Source organism: Gorilla gorilla, chromosome X (assembly GCF_029281585.2).
Source record: "Gorilla gorilla gorilla isolate KB3781 chromosome X, NHGRI_mGorGor1-v2.1_pri, whole genome shotgun sequence".
Lineage (NCBI taxonomy): Eukaryota > Metazoa > Chordata > Mammalia > Primates > Hominidae > Gorilla > Gorilla gorilla.
The window spans coordinates 46865227-46890422 of record NC_073247.2 but is presented as its reverse complement, the minus strand read 5'-3'; the positions used below and the strand labels follow the sequence as shown (position 1 = coordinate 46890422).

Below are 25196 nucleotides of genomic sequence, written 5' to 3'. Positions count from 1 at the left end.
ATGCCATCACCCTACATTTATACATCAGTTTAGGGATATTCGAAATTTTTGTTCATCCATACCTACCCAAGAACAGAAACATACCATTTATTTTTCTTATTTGAGTGCCAACCTCATTATATAAAGTGTTTCTAGGTTCTTGGAATAGGTTTTCAGCTAGTCTTAGTTTTCAGTGTTACTAGTAGTTAAACACATCTTCATATGTGTTTACCAGGAAGCTGGAAGTAATTACATCAGTTGTTTGTATCTTCTGACTGGGAAATCTAGCTAGTATAATGATTATATTTATTAGATTAAGTAATCTAATAAAACATATTATAAACTCAAAATGTTTGAGCTTTTTTCTTTCTTTTTTTATCCATTTCCATACAGTAACTACATAATTTGACCACAGATAGATTTATTATTTTCTGTTACAGTCATCATTCTTAAAGTTCAACTCTAATAAGCATCTCGGGAAAATATGCATATTTAATTTACATAACTTATTTTACACATGTATATATATTTTAAAAGAGTTATACATTATTTTTTGAATTTTAGAAACCCTGATAATAAATCATGTTTAGTATCTCAGGAATACTAAAAATAATGACATTATTATTATCATTATTTGTGCTTTGCTTTTAAAATCTACTATAGCCCAATTACAGTTAGCATTCAAATTTTATTTGGTGTATATTAAAACTGCTATTTTGATTGTTCTTTTGATTAAAGGTGTTAGAAATTTTTACTCTTTGATCTCCTATTTGAAATATGGAAATTGTACAGTGTTTTAATAGCTATGAGGTCTTCTGTCTTTCAAGAAAATTTTCTCAAGATAGTAAAGTGAACATAACCCTAATTTTAGTAATAAAATTATTTCAACTTGGGCAATTCATTTTTCATCACTTTAGTTGTATTACATTTCTGCTCCCATTTTTAAATAAACTGTGCACAATTTCTAATAATTACTGTGGCATTAGAAATGGCCCATGTCAGATAATCCAAGAGACACTAAGAAATATTCTAGCACCGGCCAAGCGCGGTGGCTCACGCCTGTAATCCCAGCTCTTTGGGAGGCCGAGGCGGGCAGATCACAAGGTCAGGATATCGAGACCATCCTGGCCAACGTGGGGAAACTCTGTCTCTACTAAAAATACAAAAAATTATCTGGGTGTGGTGGTGCACGCCTGTAGTCCCAGCTCCTCGGGAAGCTGAGGCAGGAGAATCGCTTGAACCTGGGAGGCAGAGGTTGCAGTGAGCGGAGATCACACCACTGCACTCCAGCCTGGTGACAGGACGAGACTTTGCCTCAAAAAAAAAAAAAAAAAAAAAGAAAGAAAAGAAAAGAAATATACTAGCACCATAAGTAGTACTATTATTTTTGCTTTAAATACAAATTCAAGTTTTTTATTTTTAATTAAGAATACTTGTTTTTATTTTTGAAACATAAAGTGATCAAGAATGTGACTTTTCATTAACCATTTTCAAACATAAAATTGATGTATTTTTCCATTTGAATACTTTGTGTTTCCAGTAGTTAATTTTTTTTAATAAAAATAGAACATAATTACTCTATTGGTGGTTTGAAGGAGAGTCGCATCCTGTAATTTGTTCTTCCTAGATGTTAGGGGCTGAATTGTGCCCCCAACATAAAAATTCATATCCCCAGTACCTCTTAATGTGATTGTATTTGGAGGTTAGGCCTTTAAAGAGTTGATTAAGTGAAAATTAGGTTGTTAGTGTGGGCTCTAATCCAATATTACTGGTGACCTTATAAGAAGATATAATTTGAACACAGAGAGACACTGGGGGCAAATGCACTGAGATAAGACCGCGTGAAGACACAGCTTGCCCAGGAAAGAGGCCTCAGAAGAAATCAAACCTGCTGACACTTTGACATTGGACTTGTAGCCTCTAGAACTGTGAGAAAGTAAATTTCATTTAAGTCACTCAGTCTGCAGCATTTTGTTATGGCAGCCCTAGCAAACTAATTCATGAGACTATCTTTTCTTTTTATATATTACCCCTGAGTCTGTGGCATGGCTGTCATTAAATTTACTTACAGAGATTCTAACTCCTTGCAGTCAAAACATAGAGCAGATAGAAAAACATCATCTGACTGCCATTTGGTTGCTCTGATGATGGAAAAGCTAGGGATGAATCATTCTCCCTTTCCTACCTATACTCCCTTGACTGAATGGGAGTATCTACTGAATAGTGAGAAGGGCATTTAAGGGATTACATTTTTCTCCTAAAGAATTAGAGACTGTTGCTGTTTTACCTTGTTAACCTTTCGTAGAGTTAGCTAATGTTTGAGATTTAATAGAAGGTTATCCGAAGAAGACACTGTCAAAGGAAATAGTATAGAAAAAGGAAGCATAAGCAGAAGGTCACATTACTCATGCATGCAACTGGGGAATAAACACAAATCCATGCTTCTTAGAAAAATGTTCAGTTTGAGACATGACATAATGCTCTTTAAGTAGGTTTTGGGGTTATTCAGTGCAAATATGATTGCTAAGATAAACTTTACAACATGGGCTAAGTACCTGTAAGTTAAAGTTTTATATTTTCTTTTTAAGAATATATTAGCACAAATAACAAAATTATACTTAAAGCAAAAATTGCTTTTACTGTGAACACTTCATTACTGGCTCAAAATGAGTGAATAATCCATTATCAGAGACTGTTGATAGGAGGCACAATGAAGGAGAAAGTTTCCTGACATTGAGGACTGTCAAGCACACGTTGCATAACCACTGACATGTATAACAGGGAAGGGTTTCTGGCTTTACACGTGTGTTTAGAATCTCTTAATGCTTCTTCCATCCCTATTACTCTATGACAACATTTTTCTTTATATGTTGAAAAAACAACTAAGATTTAAAACATCGTTAAGAAACTGTATATTTTTCTAGGAAAGTGGCTGGTTTTAATTTTAATTAAATTACCCACAGATAATTTTAAGATAAAATAATGTCTCCTACTACTACTACTATAACTAATACCTTATTGATCAATCATCATGTCTTCCTCTTCCTCTGCACTATACTAAGAGGAGTTTAATTCTGTGCTCAATTACTCACTATTTCTGGGAAACTAGGAAAGTTATTTATATTTATAAGTGAGATTTTCTTCATATAAAAAAGGAAGCTAATATAATATACACACCAGGGTTTTGTTATGGAAAAGGTACAACCTCAGACCTGTCTAGATAATTCCATTTTGTGCAATATGCTTTTTATTCTACATTATTTTATTCTTCTGTTTAATCATTTAGAAAATATTTATGTGTTGTGCATTATAATAAGCACTGAGGATAAAATATTAAAGAAAACACATCTCCTGTTTTCTTGAGTCAGAGATTCCAGAATGTGTTGGCAAGTGAGAGTAGACATTAACAAATAAATAAAATGTATAGCACCTATGGTGTTACGTAAAACAGTTAAAGGTTAGAGAGTGAAATCGATATTAATACAGGGTGTTCCAGGAAGGTCTCTGTGATAAGGTGTCACTTGAGCAGAGCACCTAAAGAAATTTGAGAAGCCTCATAGATATCTGTAGGGGGAATATTGAGATAGCTGGTGGACATATGAGTCTGGATTTAGAGGAGAGGTTGAGGCTGGGGCTATCAATTTAGAAGTTGACATTTTATGTGTGAATAAATGAGATCCCATTAGAAATGAATGTGGATAGAAATGAAAAGAGAAGATAGCCTCTAGGAAGTTAGGGGGGCAGGAACAGCAAAGGAGAATGAGCAGGGCTCACTAAAGAAACAGAAGAAGAATAAAGGGAGAATTGATTCCTGGGGATCAACTGTTTCCAAAACAGAGAGATCAAGTGCTTCAAGCAGTGCTCATGGATGGAGCAAGATGAGAACTGCATATGATGGATAATTAGATCTGGCAATGTTAGGTTATTAGTTAATTAAAAGAGCTGTATCAGAGAGTAAAAGAGAATGATGGTGTATAAAACTGGATTAACTTGGGTGAGATAATGATATAAAGAAGTGAGGGCAGTAAATACAGTCAGGCTTTCAAATAGTTTTGCTATCAAGGAGGATCAGAGAAATGGGATGACAGCTGGTAGAGTCAGGGGATAAAGAGCCGTGTGACTTTTAAACTGAGAGCTATTGTAACATGGGTATGCTGATAAGAATAATCCATTAAAAATGTATTATGGAAGGCTGGGCACGGTGGCTCACGCCTGTAGTCCCAGCACTTTGGGAGGCCGATGTGGGCGGATCACGAGGTCAGGAGATCGAGACCACGGTGAAACCCCATCTCTACTAAAAATACAAAAAATTAGCCGGGTGCAGTGGCGGGCGCCTGTAGTCCCAGCTACTCGGGAGGCTGCGGCAGGAGAATGGCGTGAACCCAGGAGGCGGAGCTTGCAGTGAGCCGAGATCGCGCCACACCGCACTCCAGCCTGGGCGACAGGGTGAGACTCCGTCTCAGAAAAAAAAAAAAAAAAAGGATTATGGAAAACAGAGGAGAAAATTGGATAGCTTCACATGATTGAGTAGGTATGGGATTCAGTAAACTGGTGGAGGACTGGCCAATATGAGCACAGAGTCCTTTTCTGATGTAATGTGAGGGAAGGCAAGGCACATGGATGCAAATAAAATTAAGCTAATCTATTAATATGTAATGACAGAAACAGATAATTTGCTTCTGTTTTGCCTCCATATTCTTAATAAAATAGGACGAATATCAGTGAGAAAAGGGGCAGAAGTGTTACATGTCACTAGTAGTCTTCAGGTTTCAATTCACTGTAGGAAATTTGACTATAGCAAATTTTAATAAAGGAAAATGATGTCCCACCACAAGTTCATCACTCACACACATTTTACCTATTTCTCTACCTCCCTTTCTCTCTACCATCTATATATATCCACCTACTAATCTACCTCTTGTAAAGGCCTGGTATTCGTAACTCCTAAGCAGGTATTAGTCCTCTTTTTGTTATGATATTTACCTGTATTTCTGAATTGAAGAAAACTGCATAAAATGACAGAAAAATGACACTGTGCTTTGTGTTCCATTTAATAAAACCAGACACTTACAAGTGATTTTAATAGATGCAGTTTCTGCTCTCTTCATAGAAATATTCTGGTGGTATAAATAGGTCTACATTTCAGGTTATGGAGATTTTTTTGAAGGGCAAGCTCCCAGGCATCTTTGCATAATGAGAGTTACGGCCTTGTGTTTTTCAATAAAATCAGCAGCTTCACTGACTAGCTCGGAAACTCACATGCTTTAGGCTATAAATCATAATTACAAATCTATATAATTGAAACCTGAGCTAAGTTGGGTGGAAAATTGAATATTTGACATAATAGGGAAGAAGGTTTATTTTAAAATGTGAAACCATGCTAAGCTGCCAATGTAATTTGATAAACTTCCATGACAATTATCTGGAGATCTGGGCATGCTTTATGTAAAGCAGCAGTAAACATCATCATATGTCACTAAACACTGGGTCCTTGAAGACCTTTTCCAATTTATAAATAGTTGCCTTTTATTTCAAAAACACATTATTTTTCAAATAGTATTTTTCTTATTTATTGTCAAACTAAATTATACATGTCAACTAAAATCAACATGACACGAGTCACAGCAATTATATCTCCTACGGAAAGAAAACATAAATGTTTCTTTTCTAAATGCTGATGCTAGAACTCTGACAGTTGAGCTCTGGTTATTAGCAATCATATAAATATCATATAAATACAAATGATGAATATTTTATCTTTTAAAAATTAGATATGTTATAATTTTTATTGTTATGGCTCTTTCAAATTTGGTCTTGAGATCTGTCTATTGCTAGTGGACATTAGCCAAAATAGTCAGTCTAGGAGAGCCCTGACGGGTGACGAGTTAGATTCAGGTGTATGTGTCAGGTGAGACACAATGAGGAGGTGAAACCAAATGCAAGAAACAGAAGAAATTTATTATTCACAGGTCCCAGAGAAGTTAGGCTTGAAGGCAGAGGACCAATGGGAAGTTCCTTGGAGCTCAACCAGCTGGTGGAGAGTGTGTGTGTGTGTGTGTGTGTGTGTGTGTGTGTGTGTCTGTGACAGAGAGAGAGAGACAGAGAGACAGACAGAGAGAGAGAGAGAATGTGTTGGGTTTAGGTTTTGGGTCAGTGGAGATGAGAAACAAGCGGGTTATAATAGCAAACAAACATAAGGGGAGGGGAAGTCTTAACTAGGCCACCTGTATGACTGGGTTTCAAATAACTTATGTCAGGCACAAAAATGGATGCCAAGGCAGCAACTATATTAAACAAGTTTATGATAAGATATTACAAATGCCAAGTATAGTGTATGTCTTTATCCTTTACAGTTTTCTCATTATGATATCTTTTTCTAATACAAAAATAGTTGAGATAATTATAGATTCACATACAGTTGTAAGAAATGAAAGATTCCATGCACTCTTTACCCAATTATCTCCAATGATGACATCTTGTAATATTATAGTGAAGAAAAATCAGAATACTTATATTAATATAGTCAAGATACAGGAAAGTTCCACCACCACAGGAATCTCTCAGGTTGGCTTTTTATAGCCACCACCAACTCCTACCCCATTCCATTCCTGAATTACTACAACCACTAATCTATTTTCCATTTTTATAATTTTGTCACATCAAGAATGTTATTTTAACAACCAGCTTTCATGGGAACCAACAGAGTGGAAACTCACTACACCCTCCAAAAGAGGGCATTAATCTATTTATGAGTTTAAAAGCTTCCTAGAAGAAACCTTCAGGCCCAGATAGCTTCACTGGTAAATTATAACATTATTTATAAGGTGATTTTTGCCATATAAGGTAATATTCATAGTTCTTGGGATTAGAAAGTCGATATATTTTTGAGGTGGGGGGTATTTGTTAGCTTATCAAACTAGGTGACAGATAAGATGACAATTTAAAGTAGTTTGGTAGAGGTAGATGTCATGTTAAGAAGAGGAATATTCAGGATGCATTTTTTAAAAAGGTTGGTAGGGCTTGTTGACAGGTTGATTGGGGGATGTGAGAGAAAGGTGAGAGCAAGGATGACACCATATCTCGTCTTAGTATCTATCATGGCAGAGCTGCAATTAATGAGACAAGTAAAACTGAAGGACAAAGTATTTTGGAGAGAGAGAGTTATTTTGTTTTGGGACATGTAAAATTTACAGATTTATATTAGATATTTAAATATAGATAATGTGTAGGCCATTGAATTTTTAAGCCCAAATTTTAAAATGTTTGTGGGTTGGAAAAAAATTAAAAACTTGGCATCTAAATTAAAAATACACATGGCATCTAAAACCATGAGTCTGGATGAGATCACCTATGGTATGAGCACAGATAGAGATCCATAAAATTCATCATAGATTGCCATAAAAGAAACAAACACCATGTTTTGTAATACTCCAACATTTAGAGTATTTGAGATCAAAAGGCACAAGCAAAAGAAAGCAACACTTTGCAGGATGTGAGGTAGGAAAACAGCTAGGATAGTGTGATATCCTAGAAGGCAAGTGAAAAACTATTTCAGGCTGGAGGGGTTGAGGTGAGGTAAGATTAGGAGTATGAGTTCATAGTTAAATTTGGCAACACAGAGATCATATAAACCTTGATAAGTGTTGCTTTGATACAGTGTTAAGAAATAGCCTGATTGAACTGGCTCAAGAAAAAAAAAGTGGGAGGTTTGGAATCGGAGTACTCAACTCTTCAGGTGTCATCAATTTTTAGGAGCTTTAATATAAAGGAGAGACATAAAATTGGGTGATACCTTGTAGGAGATGATGTGAGGATAAGCATTAATTTTTAATACAAGTAAAATTGTATAACTTTATATACAAATTAGAATAATTTAGAAGACAAAAACATTTATGAAGCTACTGATAAAAAAAGGATATCTGGAGTCATCACAGATGGAATCAGTGGACAATTATATACAGACCTAAAGAAAAGGGTAACAGGAATTCATCCACTGTAACAGGAGGGAAGGCAGACCATATGGTGGCAAGTAGTCGTCTGTTTCATTGAGATTGTGGAAGCTTTTGGAGGTTCTCATTTGATTGCCTGTAGCCTGTATTTTTCTCAATGAATTAGTACTCTAGGTCATTAGTCAAAATTGAGAATGTAGGAGATTTTGGAGGTATGAGGAAGGAGTTAGGTGGATGAAACTGTCAAGAGTGAGAGGGCTCAGGAAATGTAGTATGATTGCAAGAATTCCTTAGGGAACAATTTGTATTTAGTGGTCATGGATTTAATGTGATCCCTTTCAGCACATTTGTATATTTTTATTCAGCTACATTTATCTGAACAGAGACAGGCATAAATGAGGTCGCCATTCACAATTACAAGTATTAGATAAGGTAGGGGAAAGGGATACTGAGGAAGCAAGGAAGATGAGACTATATGCAAGAGATTTATTGTACCTATGGACCATGAAATTGATTTGGTGAGGTGAAGGCATGAGGAAGGGCAAGTTGTGAGCATGTTCCAGAATTGCAGTACTAGAGGTAATGAACTGGAGAAAGAGGAGGTGGGAGTAAGAGAATGAGACACTTGAAATGGAGATTATGGAGGGATTGAAGTTATTGGGAATGAGAGTACAGAATCTGAACATATGCATGGCTAAGTTGGGTAAAGAGCAAGTAATTGAGGGAAAGTACAAGAGTTATAGAAGAGATCAACTATGTGGATATTGACGTCAACAAGGATTTTAAGAAATATAGTGTTGGAGCTAGAGACATTTTCTTTGATGGCTGAAAAATCAAAACTAGAGATTTTTAGGAGAGAGGGAGAATGGTCTAGAAGCAGAAACGTAGAAGAAGGAGGACAGCTTCCCTACCTCCATGCCCAGGATTGTGAGTGTGTGGGAAAAAGCCACAACTTAGAAAGGCTGTAGGGAAAGAAGTATCTTCTCAGGGAGGAGTCAGGTTCCAAGAAAGTATAGAGAAAGTTCAGATAAGTTGATGTAGAGAATAGAGGGTATTTTTCTGATGATAGAATATGAGTTTGAATTAATGGTATGGTAAAGTTTTAGAATTAGGAAAGGAGTGAGAATTATGGTAAAAAAAAATGTGGATGTATACTGTACTTTGGGATAGATATGAATGCAAAGATGAAGGATGACCCAAAAGAACTAGTATTCACATGGTGACAGATATAAAGAGAGATAAATGTATAATAAGATGCTTCCACATGGAAGAAAGATAGATAGTGGTAGGAAAATCTCACACCCCCAACTACCTTTTGGAGATGCGACATTGGAGATGGGACAGAATTGATAGCTTTGAAAATAAACATTACATATAAAGATTGCTGATGGCCTGAAAATAATCCACTAATTATTCAACACACTCTAATTACCTAAACCTATGTATATACTTTGCTGCATATGGGCTTAGCATTCCCAAAATTTAGCCCTCACTAATAACACACTAATGTGATATGTGGAGAGTTTGCTAATGTACCCAGGAATTGAGTACTCGGTTGCAAAATAATTGTCTCATCATTTGCCATTTTACCCCTACTAGCTTTCTTTCTGATAGAAGTTGTGACAAATATCACAGCACCATTTATATGCAATAATAAAATGAACAATAGTCAATGATGGCTTCTTCCTCTCCTTGATAGGGGCAGGGATTCCAGTATATGCCCAGTGCTTCAGAAAGGATACCCATTATAGCTACCAGAGGTCAGGAAGAATAACAGTGACAAAAAGTAATGTGTGGTTGTGCCCACTTAAAATAGGAAAATTCTAAAATGAATGTTTTCATAGAATGCATTCATCATTTTCCTTTTTTGAGATAACTGAAAAAACATATATCTAATCCTTTCTGTAAGAATTAATTTTGACTTGCCCACAAAGCTGATGACAGTAGAGAGTTTCATTTGTGTACTTATTTCCTACTCATGGAGATGTGACAACTTATATCCATTTAATATTACATTTAGACTTAAATAAACATAGGAATGTCAGCTAAAAGAAAAAAAGATAATTTTAGTTCAGTTGTAATTAAATTTTTGACAGATCAGATAGGGCTCCAACTACATTTGATGGATTGATTTTCATTTTAAACTCTTCTTATCCAATATATTTTGTTATTTCCAGAAATTTTACTTTAAATTAAATAAAGGTTTGAAGTAATCAAATATTTTAATTAACCTTACTGGTTGAATATAATATCCACATGGAATTGGAATTTGATATATTTTTCCAATCAAAAGTAAATATAATGAGCAACTTAATATTTGTTTATCATAAAACAGAACTTCTCATATTTAAAGTGTACCAGATAGCCCCTAATGCATGGCTTAGAACATATTTTAGCTTATAAGAGTCTGAGAATTAAAACAAAAATGCTAAGCCTACAAAATCACATTACAAGGAGGTTTTAAACAACATGTTGATACGACCCAATTTATTTTTTGTTACAAAATATTACTCCGGGTTCTGTTTGAATAGACTGCTTGGTGCAAGACTGAAATAAAGGAAGCTGTTGCAGCAGCTTAGGTTGGCGTAGATGAGGGTGTAAGTGGTGGAGGTAGTAAGAAGTGGTCAGAAATGTGGTACATCTTGATGGCTTTACTATCAGTATTTACTGATGTGTTGGAAATTTGCAGTGAGACAAAAATAAATTAAGTATGACTCCTAAGTTTTTGGCAAGATAAAACTAGATAAATAATGGTGCCATTAACTGATATGGAGAAATCTTTGGGGAGTAAATTAGGAAGAGAATGAGGGGGCAAATATACCAAGAATAATATTTAGTTTGAGAAGTGTACTGGATATCCATGTGAAGAAGAAAATGTGCTATTATAACTCGGGAGAGAATTTGCAGTTGGAAATATAAATTAGGAAGTCACAATGTATAGATGGTATCCACAAGCCTGCAATAAATGACCAGGAAGATAATATAACTAAAGAAGAGGCAGGAGTGAGTCCACAATCAAGCCAAAATTTAGAGTTATGATAGCATATAAGAGCAGAAAAGAAGACTTAGGAAGAGTGAACAATGACAGATTGGAAAAAAAATAGTCAAGCAAATATAACATTTCAAGGAGAGAAAAGTCAATTATATTAAATACTATTGAGAGAGAACGTAAGATAAAGAGATTAACCTTTAAATTTTGCAGCATGGAAGCCCTGATTTTTTTAACAAAAGCAATTTCAGTAAAGTTGACAGGATTAAGTCTTCAATGAAGTAAGTTAGAAAATTGGTGGTAAAGAAGTACAGACAGTTAATACAGACAACTCTTTCTAGGAATTTTGATTCGTAAGAGAAGTAACTGGACGATGGGATCAAAGTGTTTATTTATATATATTGATATTGTAACTTGCTGGTATATACTGTAGGAATAACCTAAAAGAGGGAAACATTGATATAGGTAGATATAGGTGACATGAGGGATAATTGAGGGGTATGATCATTGAAAAATTAGAAAAGGCAGAATCTAGGGTTCGAGTAGAGGGGCTGGCTTTAGATGGCGCCACAGACAATTTAGTCTTAGTAACGGAAGTAAAGTCAGAGCTTTCTTTTTTGCTTTCTTTGTCCTCCAGCCACGTTCAGCTATTTGTGTGCAAGTGTAGAAAGGGCAGAGAGCTGGCTTGTGCCTTATGTAGTAGACTGGGTTACTGTTCCAGATATTTCACTCCTCTTTATTATTATGTAATCATGGCCCTTGCTTTGATTTTGATTTGACATTGATGCATCCCATGTTAAGGTAGGCAGAGTATATTTCCCATCTTCACTGATAATGAGTATAACCATGTGACTTAATTTGGCCAATGGAATGTGGATTTAGGTGATAATATACAAGTTGAGAACTTAAGAGGTATATCGGATTTCCACTTGCTCTCTTGTGCATCTTCTATCTACAATGAGAAAAACATGTTCTAGCTATGTCTCAGAATGTGTAAATATATACAGCAGTCCTTAATCTGATGCAAAAATCTAAAATGCCCAGCTGATAAGCAGATCCATGAGCAAAAAAATAAATAAATGTTTCTGGTTGTAAGACACAGATTATAGGGTTGTTTGCTACTCAGTATTAATGCAGCAATCACTGACTAATTTATCATGGTTCTAGTTTTGCCTAGTGAATATTAATAGAAGCTGGAAGATAGATAATAAAATTGAAAGCATAAGGAAGCGAGTGACTATAATTATTGAAAATCTGTAAAGATCATTTAACAGAAGTTTGGGATATAAGTGTTCAATGTACTAAAATACACATACTTGTACAAAAAGATATTATGATAGATTTATCCAATGCTTTGTTGAAAATAAAGAATTATCACACATTTTCAAAAATATAAGAATTTAGCAAAATAAAATTAGATTATCATGTCAGAACTTGCTCTTAATTTATCTGTGCTATTGCTGCTTGTCATGTTTGCTTTTATTTTAAGCATTTTACATTATTCTAATGGTATATCAAGGATTTTTCCAGGAATGAACATAAGCTGTCCAGTTTTGATATCCTCCTTGTTCTGCTTTTTGTAAAGTAGCAAACAAAACTCATCAAATTACTTACCCAAATTTACCTTAAATTAAAAATAAAACCCTTGATCTTATAGAAATTATATACTATGCAATAGATTTTTAATAACAAAACAAAAATGATGTCTGAAATAATGCCAGAAATGATATTTCTCAACTGACTTATTTTTTATAACTTATTATTGAAAATTTACACTTATCAGAATGAGGAAATAAACATTGGAACAAGATAATTAAATTATATATTGTATTCAAATTTGTTAATTATTCCACTGCTGTTCTTTCATTTCACAGAATACAATCCAAGATTTCACATTGCATTTAGATGCTGCCATTATCTCTTACTCTCCTTCAATCTGTGACAAGTCCTTACCTTTCTTTGTCTTTTCACGACTTTGTCACCTTTGAAGAGTACAAGTCAATTATTTTATAGAATGTCCCTCAATTTGAGTTTGCCTGATTATTTTATGATAAGACTGAGAATATATATTTTGGAGAATATTATCAGAGAGACTATTTTCCCTTTTCAGTGCCTCTTTATCATGGGATATATGATGTTGATATATTTTATTACCAGTGATGATAATCTTTATCATAGGATCGAGGTGGTATCCTCCAGGTTTCATCACTGTAATATTAGTATTTTCTGTTTGTATTTAATAAACATTTCACGGAAATACACTGAGCCGATGCAAATATTCTCTTTGTCTTTGAGCTTTCACCATCTAATTTGATCATCCATAAGTGGATCTTGCTTGTATGAATTATATATTTTGTATTTCTTGAGAACACAAAACCTCAGTTGATTATATTTGTGTGTCTAAAACTGGGCTTTCCCTTGTGCTCATTTGATTCATATGTCTATCTTTAGCCAATACAAATTTAGGTAGGTTGTAAGTTTATCCTTAACTCTGTTAGTGTACATCTTCCAATTTTGCTCTTCTTTTACAAAATTTTTTGGACATTACTGCTCTTTTGTCTTTTCATATATATTTTATAACAAGCTTGTCAATATCTACAAAAAAGCATATTGGGACATAGATTGGAAATTCATTTGATCTGTATATCAAGTTAGAGAATATTGCCATTTTAACAATATTAGGTGTTCCAATCAATAAACATAATATGCTTCCTATTTATTTGGGCTTACTGGATTTTGTTCATCAGATTTTTTAGTATTTAGTATAAAGATCTTGCATGTGTTTTGTTAAATTTTTATTTAACAATTTCAGGGTTTTTGTTGTATTTTAAATGACATTTTTAATGTCAAATTCCAGTTATCTATTACTACTATATTCAAATTGAATTGATTTTTGTATATTCAACATAAGGAGTCTTTTTAAAAATAATTTCACCTTTTATATTCTCTACAGAGGGAACATGTGTGGGTTTGTTACATGGGTATATTGCATGATGCTGAGGTGTGGGGTATGAATCCCATCATGCACGTAGTGAGCATGGTACGCAATGAGTCGTTTTTCAACTCAATCCCCCTTCCCTCCCACCCTCACAGTGTTTATTGTTTCCCATAATTATGTCCATGTGTACTCAGTGTTTCTCTCCCACTTATAAGTGAGAGCATATGGTATTTCATTTTCTGTTCCTGCATTAACTTACTTAGGATTATTGCCTTCAGCTGCATTCACGTTGCTGCAGAGGACAGGATGTCATTGTTTTTTATTGCTGCATGATATATATGTACCACATTTTCTTTATTCAGTCCACGGTTGATGGGCACCTAGATTGATTGCATATCTTTGCTATTGTGAATAATGTTATGATGAACATATGCATGCTTGAGTCTTTTTTGGTAGAATGATTTATTTTCTTTTCAGTATATACCCAGTAATGGAATTGCTGGGTCAAATGGATGCTCTGTTTTAACTTCTTTGAGAAATCTCCAAATAGCTTTCCACAGAAGTTGAACTAATTTACATTCACACCAACAGCGTAGAAGAGTTTGGTTTTCTCCACAACCATGCCAGCATCAGATATTATTTGATTTTTTAATAATAGCCATTCTGACTAGCGTGAGATGGTACGGCCTTGTGGTTTTGATTTGCATTTCTCTAATGATTAGTGATGTTTAGCATTTTTTCATATGTTTGTTGGCTACTTTTACATCTTCTTTTGAAAAGTGTTTTTTCGTGTCCTTTGTCCATTTTTAATGAGATTATTTGTTTTTGGCTTGTTGATTTGTTGAAGTTCCTTATAGATTCTGGATACTAGACCTTTGTCAGATGTAAAGTTTGTGACTATTTTCTCCCAATGTGTTTACTGTGTTTACAGGTTTTTGTATGTTTGTTGGTCTGTTTGTTTCTGTGCAGAAAACTTTAGTTTAATTAGGTCCCACTTGTCAATTTTTTGTTTTGTTGCAATGGATTCTGGTGATTTAGCTGCAAATTCTTTACCAAGGCCAATGTAGAGAAAGATATTCTCTAGATTTTCTTGTAGGATTTTTATAGTTTGAGGTCTTACACATACATCTTTAATATATCCTGAGTTAATTTTTGTATATGGTGAAAGGAAGGGTCCAGTTTCATACTTTTGTATATGGCTAGCCAGTTATCCCCACATCATTTATAGAAGAGAGTGTCCTTCCCCCAGTTGCACTGTCAGGCTGAAAATTTTCCCAAGTTTTATGCTATGCTTCCCTTTTAAATATAAGTTCCAATTCCAAACCATCTCTTTGTGAATTCCTAAAACTGAACACTCTTAAGAGCTCCCAGGTCACATCTTGAACACTTTGCTGCTTAGAAATTTCTTCTGCAGGTACACTAAATCATCTCTCTCAAGTTCAAAGTTCCGCAAATCTCTAGGGCAGGGGCAAAATGCTGCCAGTCTCTTTGCTAAAGCATAGCAAGAATCACCTTTATTCCAGTTCCTAATAAGTTCCTCATCTCCATCTGAGACCACCTCAGCCTGGATTGCATTGTCCATATCACTATGAGCATTTTGATCAAAGCCATTCAACAAGTTTCTAGGAAGTTCCAAACTTTCCCACATCTTCTTGTCTTCTAAGCCCTCCAAACTGTTCAACTCTCTACCTATTACCCAGTTTCAAAGTCGCTTCTAAATTTTTGGGTATCTTTATAGCACAATTCAAATCAAAATCCTAGCACGTGTGTGTGTGTGTGCGTGTGTGTGTGTGTGTGTGTTTGGAAATTGGCTAGCTGATTCCAAAATTCTTATGTAAGTGCAAAGGATCTAGAATAACTATAAAAATCCTGAACAAGAGAAAAAGTTTGAAGTATTGATGTTACCAAATATCAAGACTTACTATATAGCTGTAGTAGTGGACAGTATGGTATACTACAAGGATAGATGAATAGAATATTTGAACTAAATAAAGTCTAGAAACAGGCTCATACATATACTGTCACCTGATTTGGGAGAAAAATAGCACAAAAAATCAATGAAAAAATGTATGGCTTTACCCATAAATGCTGCTAGGAAAATTTGGTATACATAATGACTAAATGGAACTTTGAGTCCTATATCTTACCATACTTGAAATTATGGAGAGTAATGAAATTATGAAAAGTAAACAACAAAGCTTCTAGGTAAAAGAGAACTATATCTTCATGACTTTTTTATGCCCCAGATTATTGAGATTATTGCCAGTATATAGTACCTAAATTTCAGCTGAAGAGAGTCACCTGACCAAGGTGAAACTCCTTTCCTGAGGGCAGAGTGCATTCAATGATGAATTGATGTGGAAGGTGAGGGAAGGATGTGTAAAATCCTGGCATCTTCATCCCAAATTGGGGCAACTCTGAGGAGCTATCCTAGCTTCAGTGCTAGCCATTGTGTGAGCTGACACCTTTGTCCCCATCTTCTCCCCCTACTCAATCCTGCTTCATCCTCTTCCCTCAGTTGTGTTGATCCTCAGAGCACTCCCTAATACACTTCCTACCTACTACCCTCCTTTCAGAGTCTTCTTCCCAGGAAAACTATTCCGTAACAGTGATGTTTAAGATACTTTCGAGTGATACTGGGATCTATATGTTTACATTTTTTAAGTTATTTATTGGTGTTTTATAGAAGTACTGTGTAGAGGGTAAGAGTCCAAGCGCCAAATTCAAACCTAAGTTCCAGCACGTACTGTCTGTGAGTTCTTGGGCATAACTCCTATATATCTCTCAGCATATTCATCTCTAACATAGGAATATTAATGGAATTTGTCTTATAGTGTTGTAAGGACTAAATCAATTAATATTTGTAAAGTGATTAAAATAGCTCCTGGCACATTGTATATTGCTATTGTTCATGGTAAATGACACCGTTTTCCATTAGAATGCCTTTAAATTATTATATAGGTGATACAAAGGTATGCTAAAAATTGTGAAGGTAACATATGAATAACTGAAATATGGAGAGTCTTTTCTACAGAAATGTTGAGGAAGAGTAAAATATATGAAGGGTTAGGAATGTCAAAAGGAATAAGGCTGGATAATTTTTTATATCTATTTAAATCTAGATATGGATGTAACTGTAGATATAGATATCAACTGTTCCATAAGAAGTTATTTTCTAGAAAACTGGTATTCACCAAGATACCAAAATTATTTAATCAATTAGTAATTTTAGTTTATAAAATTAAAACCATTTGCTTAGGAATTGTTTCATCTAGAAAAAAATGGATTTCATAAGAAAAATAACTATTTCTTTCTTTTCCAGTAATGTATTTCCTGGCATGTAACAGCAGGTGAAAGATCTTGTTTCCTATAAAATTGAGGAAAAGTAGGAGTCCATTTTGAAGTTAACCTATTTTCATCTATACAAATAATCCCAATAACATATATTTGTACATAGTTTTAGTGTTCAGAAATGTCTTCACATACACAATCGTGTATGTTTATCAAAATGTCTTACTAGGTAAAACAGATTTTTTAATAATGTCCAAAATAGGGTTCATACAGGATAGAAACCAGCCCAAGCTAATACAGCTTATCCATGTTACAGTCAAAAGAAGAACACAGATTATTTGACCATAATGCTCAATCCCCATACCTTGGCTGCCTTCCTAACGTTCTAGGTCTAATTTTACATCTATGTGTAGATTTGTAAAGTAGTACTTTATTCTCTAGTAACACTAGAGATGTAATAATGCTAAACCTCCAACTTTTTTTAAATGTTAGTCAGATGACCCAGTACGATGTTACAGCTAATATATTTCCACAAGTTTAATCTTGTTTCAGTAACATTTGATTATTTCCTATTAAAAGAGAAAAAAGAATACTGCAAGTCCTATAACTTTATCAGCTTTGTAGAAGGATGTCCTTTGAAATCACAATTCACCTACACTCTTGTCTCGTTCTTGGTTATTTGACCTAATTAAATCTGTAGACAAGATAACATTTCAAAGTGAAAACCTGGCAGGTTAAGGTTTCTGTCTTCACTGACAGAAAGACCCTTTTCTTCTTCCTGTCTAGTTCTTGTCACCAGTTTTGAATGATAACGAAAAGAACAATGAACTTTCTAAAAACAAAATGAAGTACTTCACTATCTACAGTATAGTATGAAGCTCATTCCAAGGAAATAATTTCTAGAAATATATATTTGCTTAAAGGAATAAAAGGGCTGTGAACCCTTTTTCCAATGGGAAAAATATAGTGTCAGTGGCTAGAGCTCCAATCTAGGTCAACATATAACTACATCTAGATCTAATTTTACTAAACAACTTTATAAGCACAAGGAATTGTAAAATTTCTGAAAGAAAGTAATATGAGAAATAATTACAGAAATTATTTTTATCCATGTCCTTTTGTAATACAGAGACTAAAATTTTTGTAAAGTCAGATTGACTGGGATGATGAATAGAATGGCTGCTATTATGAAATGAAGCAGTAGCATTCATACTTGAGGAACATATGTTAGTCATAACAGTTGTCACTCAGTCTCCCTTACTGCCTAATATTGAATAAAATTGAATAGAATGCATTGTCACATCATATGGCAAATTAGAAGGTGCAAGTTTAGAACTTCCCTGCTGAATCAGTTTATGAGAAAATAACATTTACAAAAGTATATTTCTTGGCCAAATACATTTTGAAATACATATCACGTCCTCTACCTAAAAATACACACAGCATTAGAGAGAGAGAGAAAAAAAAAAAGGCCTAGGAAACCCTGCCATAAAGAAACTTTGTTTAGCCAAGTATTTCTCAAATTCATTTAAGCATAGAACTTAAGGTTTTTATTTGTTTTTAATTCTATTTTTGTAGCTACATAGTAGGTGTATATAACTTAGTTGTTTCTGTTTCTTTGTGTTCTTGTTTTTACAAAATACTTAGGTAAACACTGGTCAAGGATAAGGTAATCCTTTCAGTTCTCAAATATTCACCAAGAAAATGTTCTATGTTAATGTAGGAACACTTAGTTTTAAGGGTATAAATGCTTTTTCTGTTACATGATAGTGTCCCTAGAGGTAATTTTTATAATACCAATAGTGCCCCAATGTCTTATGCCAATAGTGATATAAGAAGCCAAACTGCCATTTCTGTTGTACTCTTAATGTTTTATGTTCCTCAAATAAGTAGAAAAACTCCTACAACTAGTATTATAGCATGTAAAAATATCAGAGCAAACAAAAAGTTTCTATAAAATAAACAAGCCCCTTTGGAGATCTTACTATACAGAGCAGCAGGGAGCACATCATGAACTGTCAAAAACACTACATAGGCCGGTGTGCATTGTTTATCTTAGAAAGCAAGTCATGGCAGAAACTAGAGAAGACAATAAGAAATTCACCAAGAAACTGGTTTAAATTTGAAAAAATATTTTATGACAATAAGAAAAATAGAAATTATAATTAATAAACTACATTTAATTTCTATTTTTCAAGCTAAAATTCTTAAAATGGAACACAAATGTTGGTCTCTTTGTTGCATAAAAATTGCATTATATATAACTACTAACTGTAGTATTTAAAATAAAAGTAGTTATTAGAAGGTTTATATTTTTGTTTTGTAAATATAGATTTTATTGGCAGTCATAAATACTGTGTTTCAAAATAGTGAGGAAATGAATGGCCCTGAAAAAGAAGTTTAAATACTATAAAGATGTAGTTGTCCCTAAATGTAATTGCCATTAAATAATTATTGGGATTTGGGGGGGACTTGATAAAAATTTATTATAATTTTTACTAGAAGAATAAGTAGGTAAGAGAAAATAAATCATTTAAAGACACCAGAAAGAAAGAAAGAAAATAAGAAAACAAAACCATGGGGTTTAAACTGTATGGCACTGGCATTAGATCTGAAATACAGATGCAGGGAAAAGTATATATATGATCTGAATATCAGATAAGTCACACTGCAAACATAAATAGCAACAAAATAATAATTATTATTCAAGAAAAAATGGAAAAGTGGCTAATTAAGTGAGGGGCAATCAAATTAGGTTTTCATTACACAGCAAAAAAGCACAATATAGATAAATTGAAGGAGTAAAAGTTGCCTACCTACCTGTAACCATTTCCTCATTAAAAACAAAGGAGAAGAAAAAGAAAATGTAGGTGAATTTTCAATTGATTTCAAAATGTGGAATGACATTGATAGTGTAGAATCAATGGAAGAAATGTTAAAAACAGAAAATGGCTCACGTATTTAATGAATCAGTAAAATTAAGTATAAGCAGATGTATAAATAGTTGCCACAAATATAACAATATTATTTGACATGAAGGCAGTTTTCAATTATTTGCTATTATAAAAAATGCAATATCAAGTATATTTATTCATACATTAACCATACTTTGAATATATCTTTGTTTCAATTTTTAATTTTTGTGGGTATCTGGTAGGTATATATATTCATGGGGTTTATGGGATATTTTGATACAGGCATAGAATGTGTGATAAACACATCAGGGTAAATGAGATATCCATCACCTCAAGCATTTACGCTTTGTGTTACAAATAGTCCAGTTATACCCTTTCAGTTATTTTTAAATGTACAATTAAATTATTTTTTACTATAGTCACTTTGTTGTGTTATGAAATACCAGAACTTATTCATTCTTTCCAATTTTTGGTACCCATTAACCCTCCCCTCTTCCCCTCATGGCCCCACCGCCACCCATTACTCTTCCCAATCTCTGGTAACCATCATTCTACTCTCTATCTCCATGAGTTCAATTGTTTTATTTTTAGATCCCACAAATAAGTGAGAACATGAGAAGTCTGTCTTTCACTTAACATAATGACCTACAGTTCTATCCACGTTGTTGCAAATGGCAGTATCTCTCTCTCTCTCTTTTATGGCTGAATACTACTACACTGTATATATGTACCATATGTACTTCATCCATTCATCTGTTGATGGACACTTAGGTTACTTCCAAATCTGGGCTATTGTGAATAGTGCTGCAATAAACATGGAAGTACAGATATCCCTTCAATATACTGATTTCCTTTCTTAAGGGTATATACCTAGCAGTGGGATTGCTGGATCATATGGTAGGTCTAGTTTTAGTTTTCTGAGGAACCTCCAAACTGATCTCCACAGCAGTTGTACTACTTTACATTGCAACCAACAGAATTGGCATTACTAGGTCAAAAGAATGACAGTTGCAAAGTTTCTTTTTATACATTACAAAGAGTGCTTTCCAAAAACTATGTAGTAATTTGTATTCCCACAAGTATTGTTTGATTATTCCAGTTTCACTATAGAAACATTAGCATTTGTAGTTCCATTAAAAGACAAAAACAAACTTAAAAAAAGGAAAAAAATCTAGATGGTCATTTTTAAAAATCAGTATCTGATTATTAGTGACATTGAACATATTTTAAACCATTTTTTGCCCATTTGTACTTTATCTTTTGTGAACTGTTGTTCACTCTTTTTTTAATGCATTGCAAAGAAATAGAAAGAAAAATTTTGAAACACAAAAAGATTCAAGTATGCCATTAAGCAATTATTTTGATTCTGTGTAAGTTAATTTTTCCGAATTGCACTCTCCATAATTCAGTGAGAATAATAATAACATCCAGCTGTCCCTTGAAGTTGTAGCAAATGAATTCAATTAATGACATTTAGGATGTTTTTATAAATGGCTATGGCTACAGAAAATTTAAGAGAAATTAATTAACCCATTCTTACTGAAATGTTAGTAGTGGTTATTTATTTCAGTTAGTATTTTTTATATTAATTATGTTAAGATAATTCATATTTTATATTTACCAAAACAATTATGTTTTATATTTTTAAAACATTGTTATTGTTAAGCAAATTCATAATTTTTTAGCGTTAGATTTTTAAGAAACTTCATTAGTTCTTAGAATTTTTCCTATTCATCAATACACAGGTGGGGTGGTTAATATATAGAAGAAATAGATATTGGCTGGGCGTGGTGGCTCACCCCTGTAATCCCAGCACTTTGGGAGGCCAAGGCAGGTGGATCACCTGAGGTCAGGAGTTCAAGACTAGCCTGACCAATATGGTAAAACCCAATCTCTACTAAAAATACAAAAATTAGCCATGTGGGATGGTGTGCGCCTGTAGCCCAGCTACTTGGGAGGCTGAGACAGAATTGCTCGAACCTGGGAGGCAGAGGTTGCAGTGAGCCGAGATTGCGCCACTGCACTCCAGCCTGGGTGACAAGAGTGAGACTCTGTCTCAAAACAAAACTAAACAACAACAACAACAAAAATAGTCTCAAAAACAAAACAAAACCAAACAACAACAAAAATTTATACCCTGTAATAAATTCGCAGTGAAACAGTAGTTGAAACTACTGATACTTTTTATTAGTATTAAAACTACTGATACTACTTTTTATTAGTACCAGTAGTTTTAACACACTATTTATAATTTTCTGAAATCTTTCTTGACTCATATAACCATGTGTTAAGTGGTATGCTATTCAACCATGGAAAATTTCAAAGTTAAAATACTTGGCAAATCTTACTTATGTTCTGAGGAATTAAAAATAATACAAATGTTATATATATATATATATATAGGTTTTACCATCCATGTTTTTCCATCAACTTACTAAAATTTGTTCCAAAATTTTAAAATTATATTTTTGTGTTAAATATTTACTAAGGCAACAGACATATATTTCATTATCTCTGAAATGCAACAACAAACAGAATGATAGAATGTAAGGTAGAAATCCTGTACCTTGTATTTCACTCGGAGAACTAAATCTGAAGGCAGAACTCTCATAGATGAAGCTATCCCAGCAATGATCAATGACAAGATTCCTGGGATGTTCCACACCTAATTAAAAAATAAAGAGATATTACACTTCAATGTCACATTCAAGAAGAAAAACAGCGGTGGAGATGGAAATAGAATAAAAATTATCCTCTAATAGGAAACTTATAAGATGAATATCTTTCAAAGTATATTTTAAAATGAGATTTAAATGGCATTTTTGAAGAACATATTTAATAATATAAATGGTTTTATCTATGATGTTTAAAAAATAAACTCATAAATTCTTGGAACTTTCAGGTGGACACAGTGGCATGTGCCTAAAATTCCAGCTACTGGGGAGTCTGAGGCAGGAAGATTGCTTGAGGCCAAGAGTTCAAGGCCAGTCTGGGCAACATAGCAAGACCACATCTCCATATTTTAAAAATCTTGGAATTTTAATTTGAACTACTCAACAAGCAGATATTAAGAGTGAACTACTCAACAAGTAGATATTAAGAGTCTATTTGAGCCTGCTGTTTAAAAATAGATTGTATTGATGAATACAGTTGGCCTTCTGTATCCATGGGTTCCATATCCATGGATTCAACCAAAGGCAGATTGAAAATCTTCAAAAAGATAATGGATGGTTTCATCTACATTGAATATGTACAGACTCTTTTCCTGGTCTTTATTCCCTACATCATACACTATGACAACTATTTACATAGCATTTACATTGTATTAGGTGTTCTAAGTAATCTAGAGATGATTAAAATATATGAGAGTATATGTGTAGGTTACATGCACACACTATGCCATTTTGTATCAGGGACATGGGGATTTGTGGATTGTGATATCCTTGGGGGTTCTGAAATCTATTCCCTATGGATACAGAAGGATGGCCTGTATATAAATATGCACAAATAAACAACATTTATCCAATGTTAACAATGTTAACAAGTTCAAACCAATAGATACAAAATATGTTTATTAATTCTCTATTAAAAAGATAAGCTCTACTTACATTAAAAATATGAGTTGATAGTGCTAACTGGTTATTTTTCAAATGTAAATATATATACATTGAAGGAAATGCCAAAAGATATTTACTAACAGTGGTATACGATAAAAGGGAAACATGTTTTGAGATCATTGTATATAGATTAGTGTTTCTAAACGTGTAGTCTTCTGAAAACCTGCATTGGAATAGCTTGTGATGGCAGGGCCTCACCCCAGCCCCTATGAATCAGAATAAATGAATGTGGACCTGGGAATATGAATTTTTATAAGCTCTCAAATATTGTTTACTGAATTTGGAGTGTTGTTAATCAAGAATCAAATAAAACAAGTTCCAAATGTTAAGATATCTTATCAGCATCTAAAAATAAAATAATTGTAAGCAAGTAGAGTCTCAGATTACTCACTTCAAAAATGGTTATAATTATTCTACATTTACTTTTTATTAGTACAATAATATTAACTATTTCTTACCAGCAAAATAAACTAAGACAACCCAATTAAACTAAGTTATAAAGACTTAATATAGGCCAGGCACGGTGGCTCACGCCTGTAATCCCAGCACTTTGGGAGGCCGAGGTGGGCGGATCACGAGGTCAGGAGATCGAGACCATCCTGGCTAACATGGTGAAACCCTGTCTCTACTAAAAATACAAAAAAAAAAAAAAAAATAGCCAGGTGTGGTGGTGGGCGCCTGTAGTCCCAGCTACTCGGGAGGCTGAGGCAGAAGAATGGCATGAACCTGGTAGGCGGAGCTTGCAGTGAGCTGAGATCACACCACTGCACTCCAGTCTGGGCGACAGAGTGAGACTCCGTCTCAAAAAGAAAGAAAAAAAAACACAAAACTTGATATATTTGATACCCCAACTTCCCTGCCAAAAAGTCTCAAATTTCTCAATACTATTTATTTCTTAATTCAAATATTTTAAAAGTTGCATGTCTGAATTTGGGAGGGATTTTTAGGTTCTGGGAGATTTTCTTACACCAATTTGTCTCTCTTCTTAAGTATAAAACCATGCTTATCCTGATTGGCTATTTGCAATGATTACTACATATATTACATAAATATTTGTTCAACTCTGGATGTACTTTAGATAAGATTCAGAGGATCTCCAGGGATTTTCATAACTAATTCTACCATGTGAATTCCAACATTCACTCTGAGGGCTGGGCACGGTGGCTCATAAGCCCAGAAATTTGGGAGGCCAAGGAAGGTGGATCACTAGAGGTCAGGAGTTCCAGACCAGCCTAGGCAACATGGCAAAACTTCTTCCCTATAAAAAATACAAAAAATTAGCTGGGCATGGTGGCACATGCCTGTGGTCCCAGCTACTGGGAAGGGTGGAGTGGGAGAATCATCTGAGCCCGGGAGGTGGAGGCTGTAGTAAGCTGAGATCGTGCCACTGCACTCTAGCCTATGGGACCAAGTGAGACCATGTCTCAAAACAAAACAAAAAATTACCCTGTTCCTGTTACAGGTTGAACGTCTCCTTGCGTGAAGAGTTCTATTCCTAAGTTGGGTATATCACAAAAA

General features: G+C 34.1%; 1 protein-coding gene across 1 annotated transcript in view; it reads right to left on the bottom strand.

Annotated features, from left to right (window-relative positions):
• CFAP47 (cilia and flagella associated protein 47) overlaps window positions 1-25196 on the bottom strand; it is a 469679-nt gene that overhangs the window by 49355 nt on the left and 395128 nt on the right. Inside the window, exon 57 of the mRNA XM_019019001.4 lies at window positions 22628-22726. Within this exon, the coding sequence (XP_018874546.3) occupies window positions 22628-22726 (99 nt within the window). The remainder of the gene's footprint in view (window positions 1-22627; window positions 22727-25196) is intronic.